We start from the raw sequence: 12,719 nt of genomic DNA on the forward strand, positions 1-12,719 counted from the left end.
CTTTGTAGAGACCCTTAACTTCTAAAGCTCATGACAGAATCCCAAACTTTACTCATAAATAAAATTATGAGCAGAAAATACATTCTGCTTAACTTAGTAAGTATTGTTTCATCCTGTATATTACCTGTTTCGGATTAAAAAACAGAACAACTAACCTGGGTCCATTTATGGTTATCACTTGTTATTGAATGTACATCACAGATTAAAGTCTAGAAGAAAAAAAAAAATTAAAAACATATTAATGTATAGGCATGCAAGCATATGAAGACATTTAATAAATAAAACCTGAAATAATACCTAATTAAACATTCCTTACCTGCATGGTTGGACGTAAGAGAATGTGCCTACTTTGGTAACCAGGAGATTTCATATTACTGGACTGCCTGTAGTCACGTATTTCTGCTATGACGCATCCACAATGAAAAATATTAACCTGTTTTGGGTGAAAATATTTAAGTAAATGTCATTTTTCAGAAGTCTCAACAAGTGGGTTTATACTGAATGCTCAGGTTTTTTATCTCACACTGACCACTCACATGTTCTTAAACGGAATTCCTTGGTGGATTTACCACCACATACACCCTTTTGAAGGAACTGTTTTATGTTTATCACTATGATTCAAGAAGCAGTGTAATGCTGTTTCCTAGTTACAGACTGACATTTGGCATTTATATACTATGAATGTTACAGGTCACTGGAATTGCTCTTCTTTCTGACGCTCAGTGGCTCACTGTTGTACTCTGCTAACTTTGTCACTGTTATAAATTGTCAATAACCATGCCAGAGTTTCAGCTTATGGACACATCTGCTTTACTGATTTGCTAAAATTCCCAGAAGACAACTTTTACTAATAAGAGGAAGAAAAATAACAAGGAAGAAAACTAACATTAATTCAAATAGTCTTCTGTTAAAGGTACTGTTTTTTAGTCCTAAGAATCTTTTATCACTCAAGTCTTGCTAATTATCACTTGCCACAGTTGCTTATGGTCCTGGTGTTTTTCACCCATTCAGAACTTCAAGTGGCTACCATGACCTCCAACTTATCAGTTGTTACTATGCTCATGCTTTTTAACCAGTTTTTACTGAGCCACTGCAACGTGAACTGTGTGCCACACACTATCCAAGAAGCTCCACAGATAAAGTGGTGAGGTACTTGCTCTCAGAGTGGGAAGACAGGCAATAAACATGCGACAAATAAACAAGATAATGTGAGATAATGAATGCTATAAAGGAAATAAAATAGGGAGGGGCCAATTTAGACTGTGTACTCAGATAATAACTCTCTGAGGGAGTGACTTTCAGCTGAAATCTGAATCACAACAAAGGGCCAGACATCTGGACAGATGACTCCAGATAGAAAGAACAGCAGATGAGTAAGACAGGAATAAGCTTGGTGTGTTTTAGTATGGAAAGAAGGCATGGATAGCTGGAGTGCACTGAGTGCGGATGAGAGCCAGGAGGTGAAGACAAAGAGAAACGCAGGGGTTCTGTACAGCAAGAGGACACTGGAGAACTTTAAGCAGGGGACTTCTTGGTTTTTGGTTTTTTTGTTTTTGTTTTGTAAGCTTAATCTGGTTGTTTGTGGAAAATTGATTTCTGGGGTTCTAGAATGAAAACAGGAAGTTCAGCAAGGTAACTATAGAAGGTCAAGACCATATATTCTGAAGGTACAGTTGACAGTTGCTGATGGACTGAATGTGGAAGGTGAGAGCAGAGTCATCCATTAGACTGGAAAGACTGGTAATGGAACTGGCTTGCGGGGTAAAAATAAAAAGTTCTGTTCTGTTATGGTAACTTTGAAGAACCTATTATATATCATAGTAAACATTCCAGGGCTTAGTTAAAATTAAAAAAAAAAAAAAGTCTGGAGCTTGGTGGAATGGTCATTGAGTGAGATACAAGCAAGGAACAAGGAACTAAACGTCATTTTTTTAAACTCATGAAGCTGTTTGAGACCATCTAGGGAGAGGTGTTACTAGAGTGCCTAGGACTGAACCCTGAACATATTTACAGGGGAACAGAGATGACAGCAAAAAAGACTGAAAGAATAAGAGAAAAACCAGGAAGGTGATACTAAGAAGCTGAAAGAAGAGTGTTTCAAAGAGGAAGTAGTCATTTATACTGAACTTTGCTAAGAGACCAATTAAGATGACAACAGAAAAGGATTTTTTAAAAAAGTTGAGATGGTACAGTACACTTCTATTTTTTATCTAACAGAGAGAGGAAAATAAATAGAAGAGAGAAGGATTAAAGTTGTAAATCCTTGATGAGGAGGAGAAGGATCCAGAATTCAAGTGGAGAGGATGCCTTAGGAACATCCATTTTGACAAGAAGGCAGGCAGAAAGTGTGGACAGAGATGTGGGGATGCTAGGGGAAGTTGCACCTGATGGCTTCTTTTTCCTCAGTAAAGGACCACAGTATGGCTGGGGTGAACCCAAGGGTGTAAGCAGTTTCTTCCGTAATTTCTATTTTTCTTAAAAAATTTTTTTATTGGGGGGGAGGTAATTAGGTTTATTTACATATTTTAATGGAGATACTGGGGACTGAACCCAGGACCTCATGCATGCTAAGAATGTGCTCTACCACTGAGCTATACCCTCTCTCACCATAATTTCTTGATTGTAGCTATAGGGATATTTCCAGTGGATGAGCTAATTGTTACAGCAATTTTAGAAAAATCAACTAAATCTATATATACATTTCAGTACAGTTTAAAGGATAAATATCCCACAATAAACCAATTTTCATATAACTATGTGTAATATCTCATTTCATGTTCCAACCACTGTTGAGGACATAACTAAATATTCTTTATCATAAAACATACAGGTGGAAAATTAAGGACATTTTAAGAGACAAATTTTGTACCTGAGATTTTTCCAGGAGGTCAACCAAAATAGGAGGTAATTCCTCTGCATCCAAGTATTCAAGCAATTCCCCTTCTTCATAAGGCAGTCGAATGGTCTCAGAATCTTAATTTCAAAACATAAAGTTTCTGAAAATGATAAAGCTCACCAAAAAGGTAAAGAGAATAAAGCCAAAAGCTCTCCTGAAGTCCTTTATTTAAGTCTTATAAATAAATCACCTTATATACTGCTGAAAAGCTTGATAAACTATATACAATTTTAGACCAGAAAGGAGAAAAACACCTAACATATTATGGAAAAACATGTGGCACAACAATCACAATATAAATCACAGCCAGTTGCACAATAAACAGAATATGATAAAATTCTAACATCTGTTAACCAAAAGTTCCCTGAAGACTGCTTAATAAAATCTGGAAATTGGAATAGTAATTTGGCATTGCCTCTGTAAAATAATCACTTATAGAATATAATTCTCTCACTGTTACATTTTACAATTAATAACCAATATAAGAAAAATTTCTTAACTAGGTTAAGTTCCTTGTAGAACCCATAATATCATCACTATCAAAACTTAAACTCCTCTTTAGTGAAATCTAAGAGTACGTAAATTTTAGAACTATTTTTATACTCACATTATTAGGAATAAAATGTTAATATATGAAAACTACTCAAAAGACAGTGAATCTGCTTAACTTTGAAAGCTTCAGACTCAAAATATATTCAAAATGCAGAAGAAAAACATACCTTAAAACACCTTATGCTATCTTAATATATAAACACCAATAGAACAAAAGAAAATTTTGACAATTACTTTAAAATTATATCTTTTATAATTTAACTTCAAAGACCTACTTCAATCATAAGACTTCTTAAATTCAGGAAATCTAATAACTTCTAATGTTCCAATAAAATATCAAGAAGAGGAAAATTTGGAATCAAAATCTTCTTTTATCAAGTCACAACTGATCTGAAGGACAGCTCATTTAGCAGGGTAAGAACCTGCTTTTCTAAAAGACAGCACGTTCTGCCAAGCAGAGAGATTTTCATGGCTGCTGCCCTCTGGAGGTTCTTACCTGATCCATTTTTCCCCCTGAGCATCAGAGAATATCCCTCATTTCCTGGGTATAGGTTGACCACTAAACATGACAATGTCTCTTGCATAACAAGCTTCTCTAACAAGTTCACATTTCTTCTTAATTTCTGCTTTAAAAAGAGGTAGAGCTCATGAAAATAATCCAGCATAACTTTAATAAATAATGCAATCATTTAACAAAACCAGATCTGAATTAATCTCTTGGTGCTCCTTCCATATCTATGTAAAGTTAATTCTGATCTATTACTATGTTTTATGCAGATGAATTATTATCAGAAAGAAAAACCAGTGACCTATAAAACAATAAAAATACTTAAATATAAAGTATGTACCTCTGAGCACACAAGTAGCAAATATTAGAAATATTTTAAAAGAAAAACTGTTAAATGTAAATTTTTTTAAAAACATGATATTATGTATAATTAGTTTCTATTAAGAATAAATCTATACAAATAAATAATTTGGGGCATTCTCTTTGGTTGTACTGCTACAAAGCACATTATTTAAATAGTTTATGGCCTAAATTAGATCCCAACAAGTTCAATAGCTCTAAGTAGCTGAAATGTTAAATCCCAAAATATCTAACTGGTAAGGGGACATGAACAATTTAAGTAATTTTATGTAAATTCAATTTAACAGCTCCTTAGGAACCACTTTGCTAAAACAAAACAAAAATAAAAACACCCCAAAACAAAAAACTATCAGGAAACATAATACACATACATGAAAATCCATTATTTTAGAAATGTGTGATTTGAAATGAAGCTCGCTTACAATTCCTTTCATCAAATCTTATTTGAGTACAAAAATAAAAAAAACTTATTTGTTAAAGATGTCAGTCAATAGAACATTTATTTTCACTGGATCCCAAAAAACAAATCTGTTTTGAGTATTTTATATTAAACATGTATATACACACAGTAATAAGCGGAAAGAAATGGCAAGTTCTTGATCTATTGTCAACATAAGATTAAAAAATTGCATTTTGAAAATTCAAAAAAAAAAAGGCAAAGCAACTTTTAACTACTTTGATGGAAAGTCAGAAAATGTCTTTCTTAAAGGACCAGACAGTGTTTTAGGCTAGTATATGGTCTGTGTTGCAAGTACTCAACTCTGCTACTTAATCTCAAAATTGGCCATGGACAAGACAAACTAAGGGGTGTGGCTGGACTCTAATAAAATTTCATTTACAAAAACATGTGGGCCTAATATGGCTGTTGGACAATGGTTGTCAACCCCAATTTAGAATCTTCACTTAGGTATCTCTCCTACCTTAGCTACGTCTCTGAGGTAATTAATGGACATCTTCATTATACTGACTGTACTGCCAGTTTATGGTTGTATACTGTGAAAGTTAATAAAAGGAAACCTCAACTAAATTAAAGTGGAGAAGGCCTGTAGAGGGAGTTCTCATGTCCCACCATTCATCATGAATTACCCCAAATGGGAAGACATCAGTTGCTGATCCCAACAAGAAGAGAATTACCCTGCACACTCAAAGAGGAAATGCAACTACTTTACCTCCCCAACTGGGGAAAGGAAGACTTTCTTCTTATCCAGCAAGAGTGAATGGAAAAGGGATGCAGCCCTAGCGATGGAAAACACCTGCAGCTCAGCCACTGAAAAGCTGTCATCTCCTGAACTTTTACTTTCCTCCAATGAACTCTCATTTTTTTCCTTGCTGTTGACTTTCTTTCCCTGTCCTGCCTGCCTTATACTAAAAGCCTTCCATGTTATATATAACTCCTCAGAGTATCTCTGCCAGATGAGATGCTGCCTGATTCATGAGTCGTTTAACAAAGTCAATAGATCTTCAAATTTACTCAGTTAAATTGTTTTTTTAACAATAAGTCAAAACTTATAAAATATATATTTCAAACATGTGCAATTTATTGTATGTCAATTATACCTCAATAAAACTTATGGAAAACATACCATAAGACTTATTCAGTTTCACAATCATTTTTCTCCTTAAGATTTTAAAGGTTAGATACTACTGGAATTCCACTAATTTTCTGTCTAAGAGTTATTCATTTTAAAATTAAAGACAGACAACAGAAGCTAATTTGAGCCCTTTAAGGCCTTTACAACTGAGAGTCTAAAAGATATCAAGAAACCAATACATTGCTACTGCCCATACTTTCATGCTAAAAAAAAAATGAACTAGCCTGGCCATGAACAAATTTTCGTGACCAAATTCACCTTTTATTATCATTTTTCATTTCCTATATGTCCTTATAATAGTTGTTTAACTTTCCAGTGGATATCACCATGAGAAAATAGGTTACTTTTCTCCTGTCAGTCTACAGATAACTTCGCAGGAGGAAAAAGTAACAGAAGAAAATGTATATGGTGGCTTTGCTTCTTCTGACTTCCCAATGAGACAATCTGTTACTCAGTAAACACAGTTCCTCTCTCCCCCCTAAGAAGGTGATCTCTGCCAGGTGACAGACTAGCCAGAGCTCTGGTTTAGCTGCAGAACTGGCTGGAGTCTGGTTAGAAAAAAATAATAGTTAACATACAAAAATATAAATCTTTATCTGCTTCAAATCTAATTTCTTCAAATTTCCCTCTCCCACTACATTTCAAAAGCCGTAATAACATAAAAAATTTATACTTACCTTAACCTCAGGCTCTTTTTCGCATTCTTCGATATACAAGTCATAGAGTTTTTGAAATATAGATTTTCTAAAATTTAATAACAGAGACAACATACAACATAATGTGACTGTAACAATGATAAAATAAAATTATTTTGAATTTTCCTGTAATTTTTTCCCCAATTTCCCAAAAACGGGGTGAAGTGGGGCTGGATATGGTAGCTAACATCAACTGAGAAATTTCTAATACAGTTGAACCTTGTACAACTTGGGGGTTAACCCTCATATAACTTAGCTCTCTGTATCTACGGTTCCTCTGCATCCACAGTCAATCAACCACTGACCACGTAGTACTGTTGCGCTTACTACTGAAAAGCATTTGTGAATAATTGAACCCACACAGTTCAAACCCACGTTGTTCACGGGTCAGCTGTACATGCAAAGTACCCGTAATATAAAATTTCTAGCTCAGTGTCTAGTAAGAATGAAATAAATGGTGGCTATCATATTTCAATGAATCAAAGATTTCAACAATTAATTAAGTATTCATACCTTCCACTAGATAGATATTTCCTTTTAGGAGGTCTCTGTCGGGCACTTTCAATGACATACTGAAAAAAAGAAAAGTTTAAGAAAACAGCTTGTCTCTTGTTTAGCACACGGACAACTGTTTTAAGTATATTTAAATCATGTGCAAGGCTAAAAAGGCTATTCAGTCACTCAAGTCTTTGATTTATATCAAATTATGCCTTGTAGGGAAACCTACTTAACTTCTAAATAAAATTTAGCACAATATTCACATGCTATAAGTAAAATCATACAGTTTTGCAATTGTGATTTTCATAGGTCAGAAATATTTGCAATGTTTTACGGCTGTTCAGAATATGCACAGCATATCCAGTTACAAGGACTCTATATATCTGAGCTATTTTCCCCTTTAATTGAGCAATTAGAAAATCTGTTAAAACAGAAACTATAATTTTAGAAATTCTATGTCCTTGTTCAAACATTTATTTCACAGTATTATTCAATTTTTGTTCCACAGCATTATCATCTGAGCATTCCAAGTTAACAGATGATCCAAACATCACCTGTTATTTATATACATTTACAGCAAAATTTCCATGCTCATCCTAAAATAACATTACTGTTCTCAGTAATGTTTTGACAGTCATAAACAAAAATCTCTTAAAACTGAGCTTTGTCGATTAAAGACAACACTATTTTAATATGTAACTTAGTCACACCTCACCTCCGCACGATCCAAAGCTAGTTCTAAAGCTTGCTGCTGTAAAAAGCAAATAGTGTATTTGGTAATATTAGTTATTTTCACATAAAAAATGATGTAATACATAAAACATTCTAATTAAGTGTTTAAATGTGTTTCATTTTCTAAAACAGGTCTAACATTTTTCTTTATTTCTCTCCTCCACCCACTCCATCATATGCTCAACATATATTACAAAGAAAAAATACAGCAGTCTCAGGCATTTGATTATGATGACAAATTAGATAAGAAATGCTACAATGATCTTCCCTGGCCATGCTTGTGCCACTGATACTGGGCCAAGGGTTGGAATTATGATAACTACTACCATTTTATAACTTCAACATTTAAGAGCATCATTCAGGAAAACACACTGGCCATCAGGAATACAATTAAAGTGAAGCAAAGACTAAACTCCCTTAATCTGCTATGAATCCTGAAAATCTGACAGGGGAGTGTCTGGCTGGCTGCTATGCTGGTATCTAATATCAACTTAGAAATTCCTATTATAATATAAAGAAAGTATAATACCATCTTTCTAGGTAAGGGCCTAGTAGAAATCAATAAATGATGGCTATCCTTACCATCTTTCAATGAATTTAAGATACCGTCAATTATATGCCTGAATTATTATTTTAGATAACATTAAGAAAGAAAAATATGCTGCCAATTATAATTGTAAGATGTCACTGATTGCAGACACACTATCAATTCAGTAATTAAAATGTGAAAGCAAATGCATCTTAGAACTGATAAAAAACACAGTAGTATTATTATATGTACAATTTGAGATCTACTAGTAGGTCCCCATTTTTCACTCATTCATTTCTTAGAGACCCTTATTATAAGGCAAGAGAGAGAAGTAAGATTAACTCTATCTTCCTCATTTGGATAGCATTCTTTTGTAATGATACCTAAGAATAAAAAATACTAGCTATTTTAAAAAATTAAGCAAATATACCACCAATAATTTCTCTTTCTAGTTTTGTGGTTTGGGTATCACACAGAGTTATAATATTTTTCATTTATAATGACAGTCATTTGTAATTTCATTGAGAGGCACGGAACTTTCATTTTTTATTTACAAGAACCTACATGTTTCTGTTTTAATTTGCAGACTCTAATAATTCAATCTACCAAGTTGCATGGAGTAAAATTCCTGACACCCACCAAAATCCCAGGAGGGCAGGGGGAAGAGTATCAAACATCTAAATGCATTAAGTAAAAAAAAAAGTCTGAAATATGCCATTATTTAAAAGGTTGTTAAAATAAATTTGTACCAATTTAATTTATTAAAAAATCTTATGGGCAGATTCCCAATGAAACTAGTTCCCAGGATTCAAGATGAGATTCTTGAGTATAAACTATTCTCCAGCATAAAAACATAACTTTGCATATATACTCTTGACAAATACACAAGGGTTTTAATTATTTTGCCCATAAAGCCTTAAAGTAAGTTTTATCAAAAAATTATAAAAAATAAATGTAATAAATGATATACATCTATGCAATCAAACGTATACACTAGGACAATTCCAAACAGCCAGCCTTCTCAAGTAAATATTTCATCTTCTGAAATCAAAATTTTAAAAGGTCTAGTGAGATGTACTCTCATACATAAAACACTAGCATCATTTATTCACCGTTGCGTTCAAATACTCGAGAGGGAAGTGCTTAGCCAATATAAAGGCAAAATATAAGGCAGAGGTCAGAACCCAACTGTGACAACTCCACTGTTCTCTAATAGGGCAAGGGTAGACAGGCAAGATCCCAAGAAAAGATTTCTGAGGTTTAGTCAACATGGTGGTTGGTATTTGTTTATTCTCTCATTGTCAAATACTGTTGAATCTTTAGAATATCAGAAAGTGATTTTTTTTCCTCCTTTGTCTTTAATTCTTAAATGGCAAAAGTTAACTGCACAGCCCTAAGTATGCTTAGTGACTGTATGTGGTGAGCAGACATGTGCCATTAGAAGGCTAATATTAATGCTGCTTAAATGCTTAAATATTATTTGCAGTAAGCAGGTTACATTTGTTTAAAAATTTTTTAAAAATCTAAATTAAGAGAACTTTAAAATACCTGTGAGAAACCTGTGGCCCCCAAAACTGTATTTATACCCATCCTTCTTGCCAATGTTTTGGACTATGGTAAAGTAGGCATTAGTAATTATTTTTTAATACTTCATAAAAATAAGGACAGATAGATTATCTGTGTAACCTGGATATAATGTAGCACTGAATTAAGAGATGAGCGCTCTATTTTGTAAAGATATTGTATGTGATTGCTAAGTAATTTCCCAGTTAGGGTAACTTGGGGAGCTTACAAGAATATTTCTGTATCATACAGATATTTTCATCTAAATGAAGGAAAAGAACAGTCTTAACAACAGATACTAACATACTTTGCTGCAGCTTACCATTGTGGTATGAAATAGGGGTCCAAAAAGGAGAAAACTTATGGGTGTTGATGAAGTGGGGTGAAAATCCTATCTTTAGAAATCAATCTTAGAGTACTGTAAAAGCAAAAACAACAAAACCTCTATTTTAACATAAATCTATCAAGAGAGATGAAATTACTTAGTAACTGACAAGGAAAACTATTTTAGACACATTTCTAACACCATTTTTAAAATAACAATAAAATTTACATATCACAATTTATTCACTTATTAAAAAGTACAGTTTTAACTAGGTATGGCAAAATACAGTTTGCAAGTTAAAATCATTATTCAGTTTCTTAAAAATATTTAACATCCAGGAGAGAAAATAATGTTTTTTATTTCTTCTGTTATCACAGTTGTTGCTCTCATTGTTACTCTGGATTATTTCAACAGCCTGTCCCGTGGCCTTGGTTACTATACAGGTCACTTTACAAATCATTCATTTCATCATACCTGCTGATAAAAGTCCTCTAATGATAGTCCTCCAAATGCCCCAGGCTACATTTTCCAAGGCAGCTTCAGTCTTTCCAACCTTTCCCCTCCTCAAGCAAACAAGAAACACTCCTCTAACACACAAGTTCTCATCCAAGCTGCACCACAGAGTAGCCTTGGGAACCTTTAAAAAGTGGGATCCATCCTCCAGAGATTCTGATTAACTGGTCTGGAGTAGGGCCCAGGGATCAGCATTTTTGGAGATCCCTAGATGATTCTAAGGTGCTGCCAAGTTGAAGTCCACTGCTATATCCTCTCTGCCTCCCACAGAGGTGGTATATGTTTGCTGAGAGTAACGCTAAATAAAACTTATTTTTAATCAAATTCTTTACCTAACTCCTTGTAACCACCCCTGTGTGTCTATACACAGCTGAGCACATCTTTAAGTGACAGAAAACAGTATTTTCCGTGTGAAATTGTTTTGGTTTATTTTCGGCGAGCCCAAAGCTTCAATTTTGCCAGTTCAGGTTTGAAAAAAAAAGGGGGGGGGGTGGAGAAAACAGGGAAAAAAACCCACAAACCACCAAAAATGACGAATGATCATTTTAAAAATGAATAGGACATTCATCCTACTCTAGAAAAGTTCGTGGGACATTTGAAGTGAATTTAAGTAGAGGTGAAATTTTTCTGACCACTATTAAAGATGAGGATACACTAGGTACTGACAAAATGTAATCACTTTAAAATTAGATCTCTTGTCACTAAATTGCAGGGGAGGGGGAGAGGAAGGCTTAGTGACTTTAAGTACTACAAAACCCAACGTATACCACTTACAAACCAAACATTCTGAATGTATACAGAATTTATTAGAATCCTGTGAGAAAACCTTTGTAATTATCGTCTCCATTTTACAGAATGATGCTCTCTTAACAAGTGACTTTCCCAAGATCACACTAGACCAGAATTCAGACCTCTCAATTTTTCACCTTAAGATTCTACTAAATCTTACGACCTTCAGACTACTCAATTCAGCACCCGTTTTTAGAATCTCAAAAGCAAAGCATTTAAAATAAGGACCCGATTCTGCTCAGACTAATAAAGTTTTTTCTTAATTTTGATCTAATTTTACATCATGGTTATCACGCATCGTACACCGTACTCAGCCTGCCTCCGAAAATCACGCTAATAATGTTTTCTATTTTGAGTCTGCCAGGGACTTGCATGTACTGTACTCAGAAAACGCAGCCCCGCCCCTGCGGTGGACATCAGAGACGGCTTCCAGGGGCAGCTATTCGCCAAGTTCATTTCTGAAATCCTAGGAACCACGGCGAGTTCCAGTAACCAATCCGATTTTAAACGTCGCCATCAATCGCACTGGTTTCCCTGACAGACTGAGTTCCAACTGCTGGAGCTTTCGTTAAGAACTTCGGCTTTACCTGAAAAAACGCCCAACCGCACGGCGGAGCGACCAGCCTTTATTCAATATGGACACCAAGAAACCCGCCCCACCAGAAGCGCTACGCGAAATTTTGCGAGTTACCGGAAATACCTGTAACTGGAACCCCAAAGTCAAAGCTAAAATGAGAAGCCTGCCTTGGCAGCACAGCGAGACGCAATGGAGGCGACCGCAGGGAGGGAGCTGGCTCGGCCCAGCCCGCCGCCGCGTCTCTGGAGACGCCGTCTTCCTCCCACGGGCTCCGGGCCCCGGAAAGGCCCGAAAAGCCACTTGGGAAGCCTCTCGCTCACCTCTGACCCCGCCCCGAATCTCGCGCGCCTTCCCCGCCCTCCGCGGGCGCGCCACTCCCACTCGCCACCACCCACCTGTGCGGGCCCTCGGCCGCCCCATGATTGCGCCGCTGACTCGGCTGGAATGCGACGAGCCGAGCTCGGCTCGGCGCCGCAGACTGCGTACCCGCCCGCCGCTCGCTCCGCAAGCCCCCTCGCCCGCGTTGCGCCGCAGCCCCGCCGACCGCCTGTTCCGGCTCCCGCACTTCCGACTGGCGCGCTGGGCGGGGC

General features: G+C 35.9%; 1 protein-coding gene across 16 annotated transcripts in view; it reads right to left on the reverse strand.

Moving 5' to 3' along the window:
- Nucleotides 1-12,665, reverse strand: part of SUPT20H (SPT20 homolog, SAGA complex component) — a 33,285-nt gene extending 20,620 nt beyond the window's left edge. For 4 of the 16 annotated variants that reach the window (XM_045514107.2, XM_045514105.2, XM_045514104.2 and 1 more), the window contains exons 1-9: nucleotides 12,253-12,430; nucleotides 10,248-10,343; nucleotides 7,817-7,852; nucleotides 7,117-7,175; nucleotides 6,586-6,652; nucleotides 3,945-4,071; nucleotides 2,870-2,973; nucleotides 317-433; nucleotides 156-209 (exon numbers count right to left, since the gene is read on the reverse strand). In XM_045514107.2, the coding sequence (XP_045370063.2) occupies nucleotides 156-209; nucleotides 317-433; nucleotides 2,870-2,973; nucleotides 3,945-4,071; nucleotides 6,586-6,652; nucleotides 7,117-7,175; nucleotides 7,817-7,852; nucleotides 10,248-10,250 (567 nt within the window). In that variant the 5' untranslated portion in view covers nucleotides 10,251-10,343; nucleotides 12,253-12,430. Of the gene's footprint in view, nucleotides 1-155; nucleotides 210-316; nucleotides 434-2,869; nucleotides 2,974-3,944; nucleotides 4,075-6,585; nucleotides 6,653-7,116; nucleotides 7,176-7,816; nucleotides 7,853-10,247; nucleotides 10,344-12,252; nucleotides 12,450-12,524 lie in introns of those variants that run through there. The other 12 variants (XM_045514102.2, XM_010951493.3, XM_010951486.3 and 9 more) reach the window with 8 other exon arrangements.
- Between the last annotated feature and the right edge of the window lie 54 nt (nucleotides 12,666-12,719).

The sequence above is a fragment of the Camelus bactrianus genome, chromosome 14, assembly GCF_048773025.1.
Source record: "Camelus bactrianus isolate YW-2024 breed Bactrian camel chromosome 14, ASM4877302v1, whole genome shotgun sequence".
Classification (NCBI taxonomy): domain Eukaryota; kingdom Metazoa; phylum Chordata; class Mammalia; order Artiodactyla; family Camelidae; genus Camelus; species Camelus bactrianus.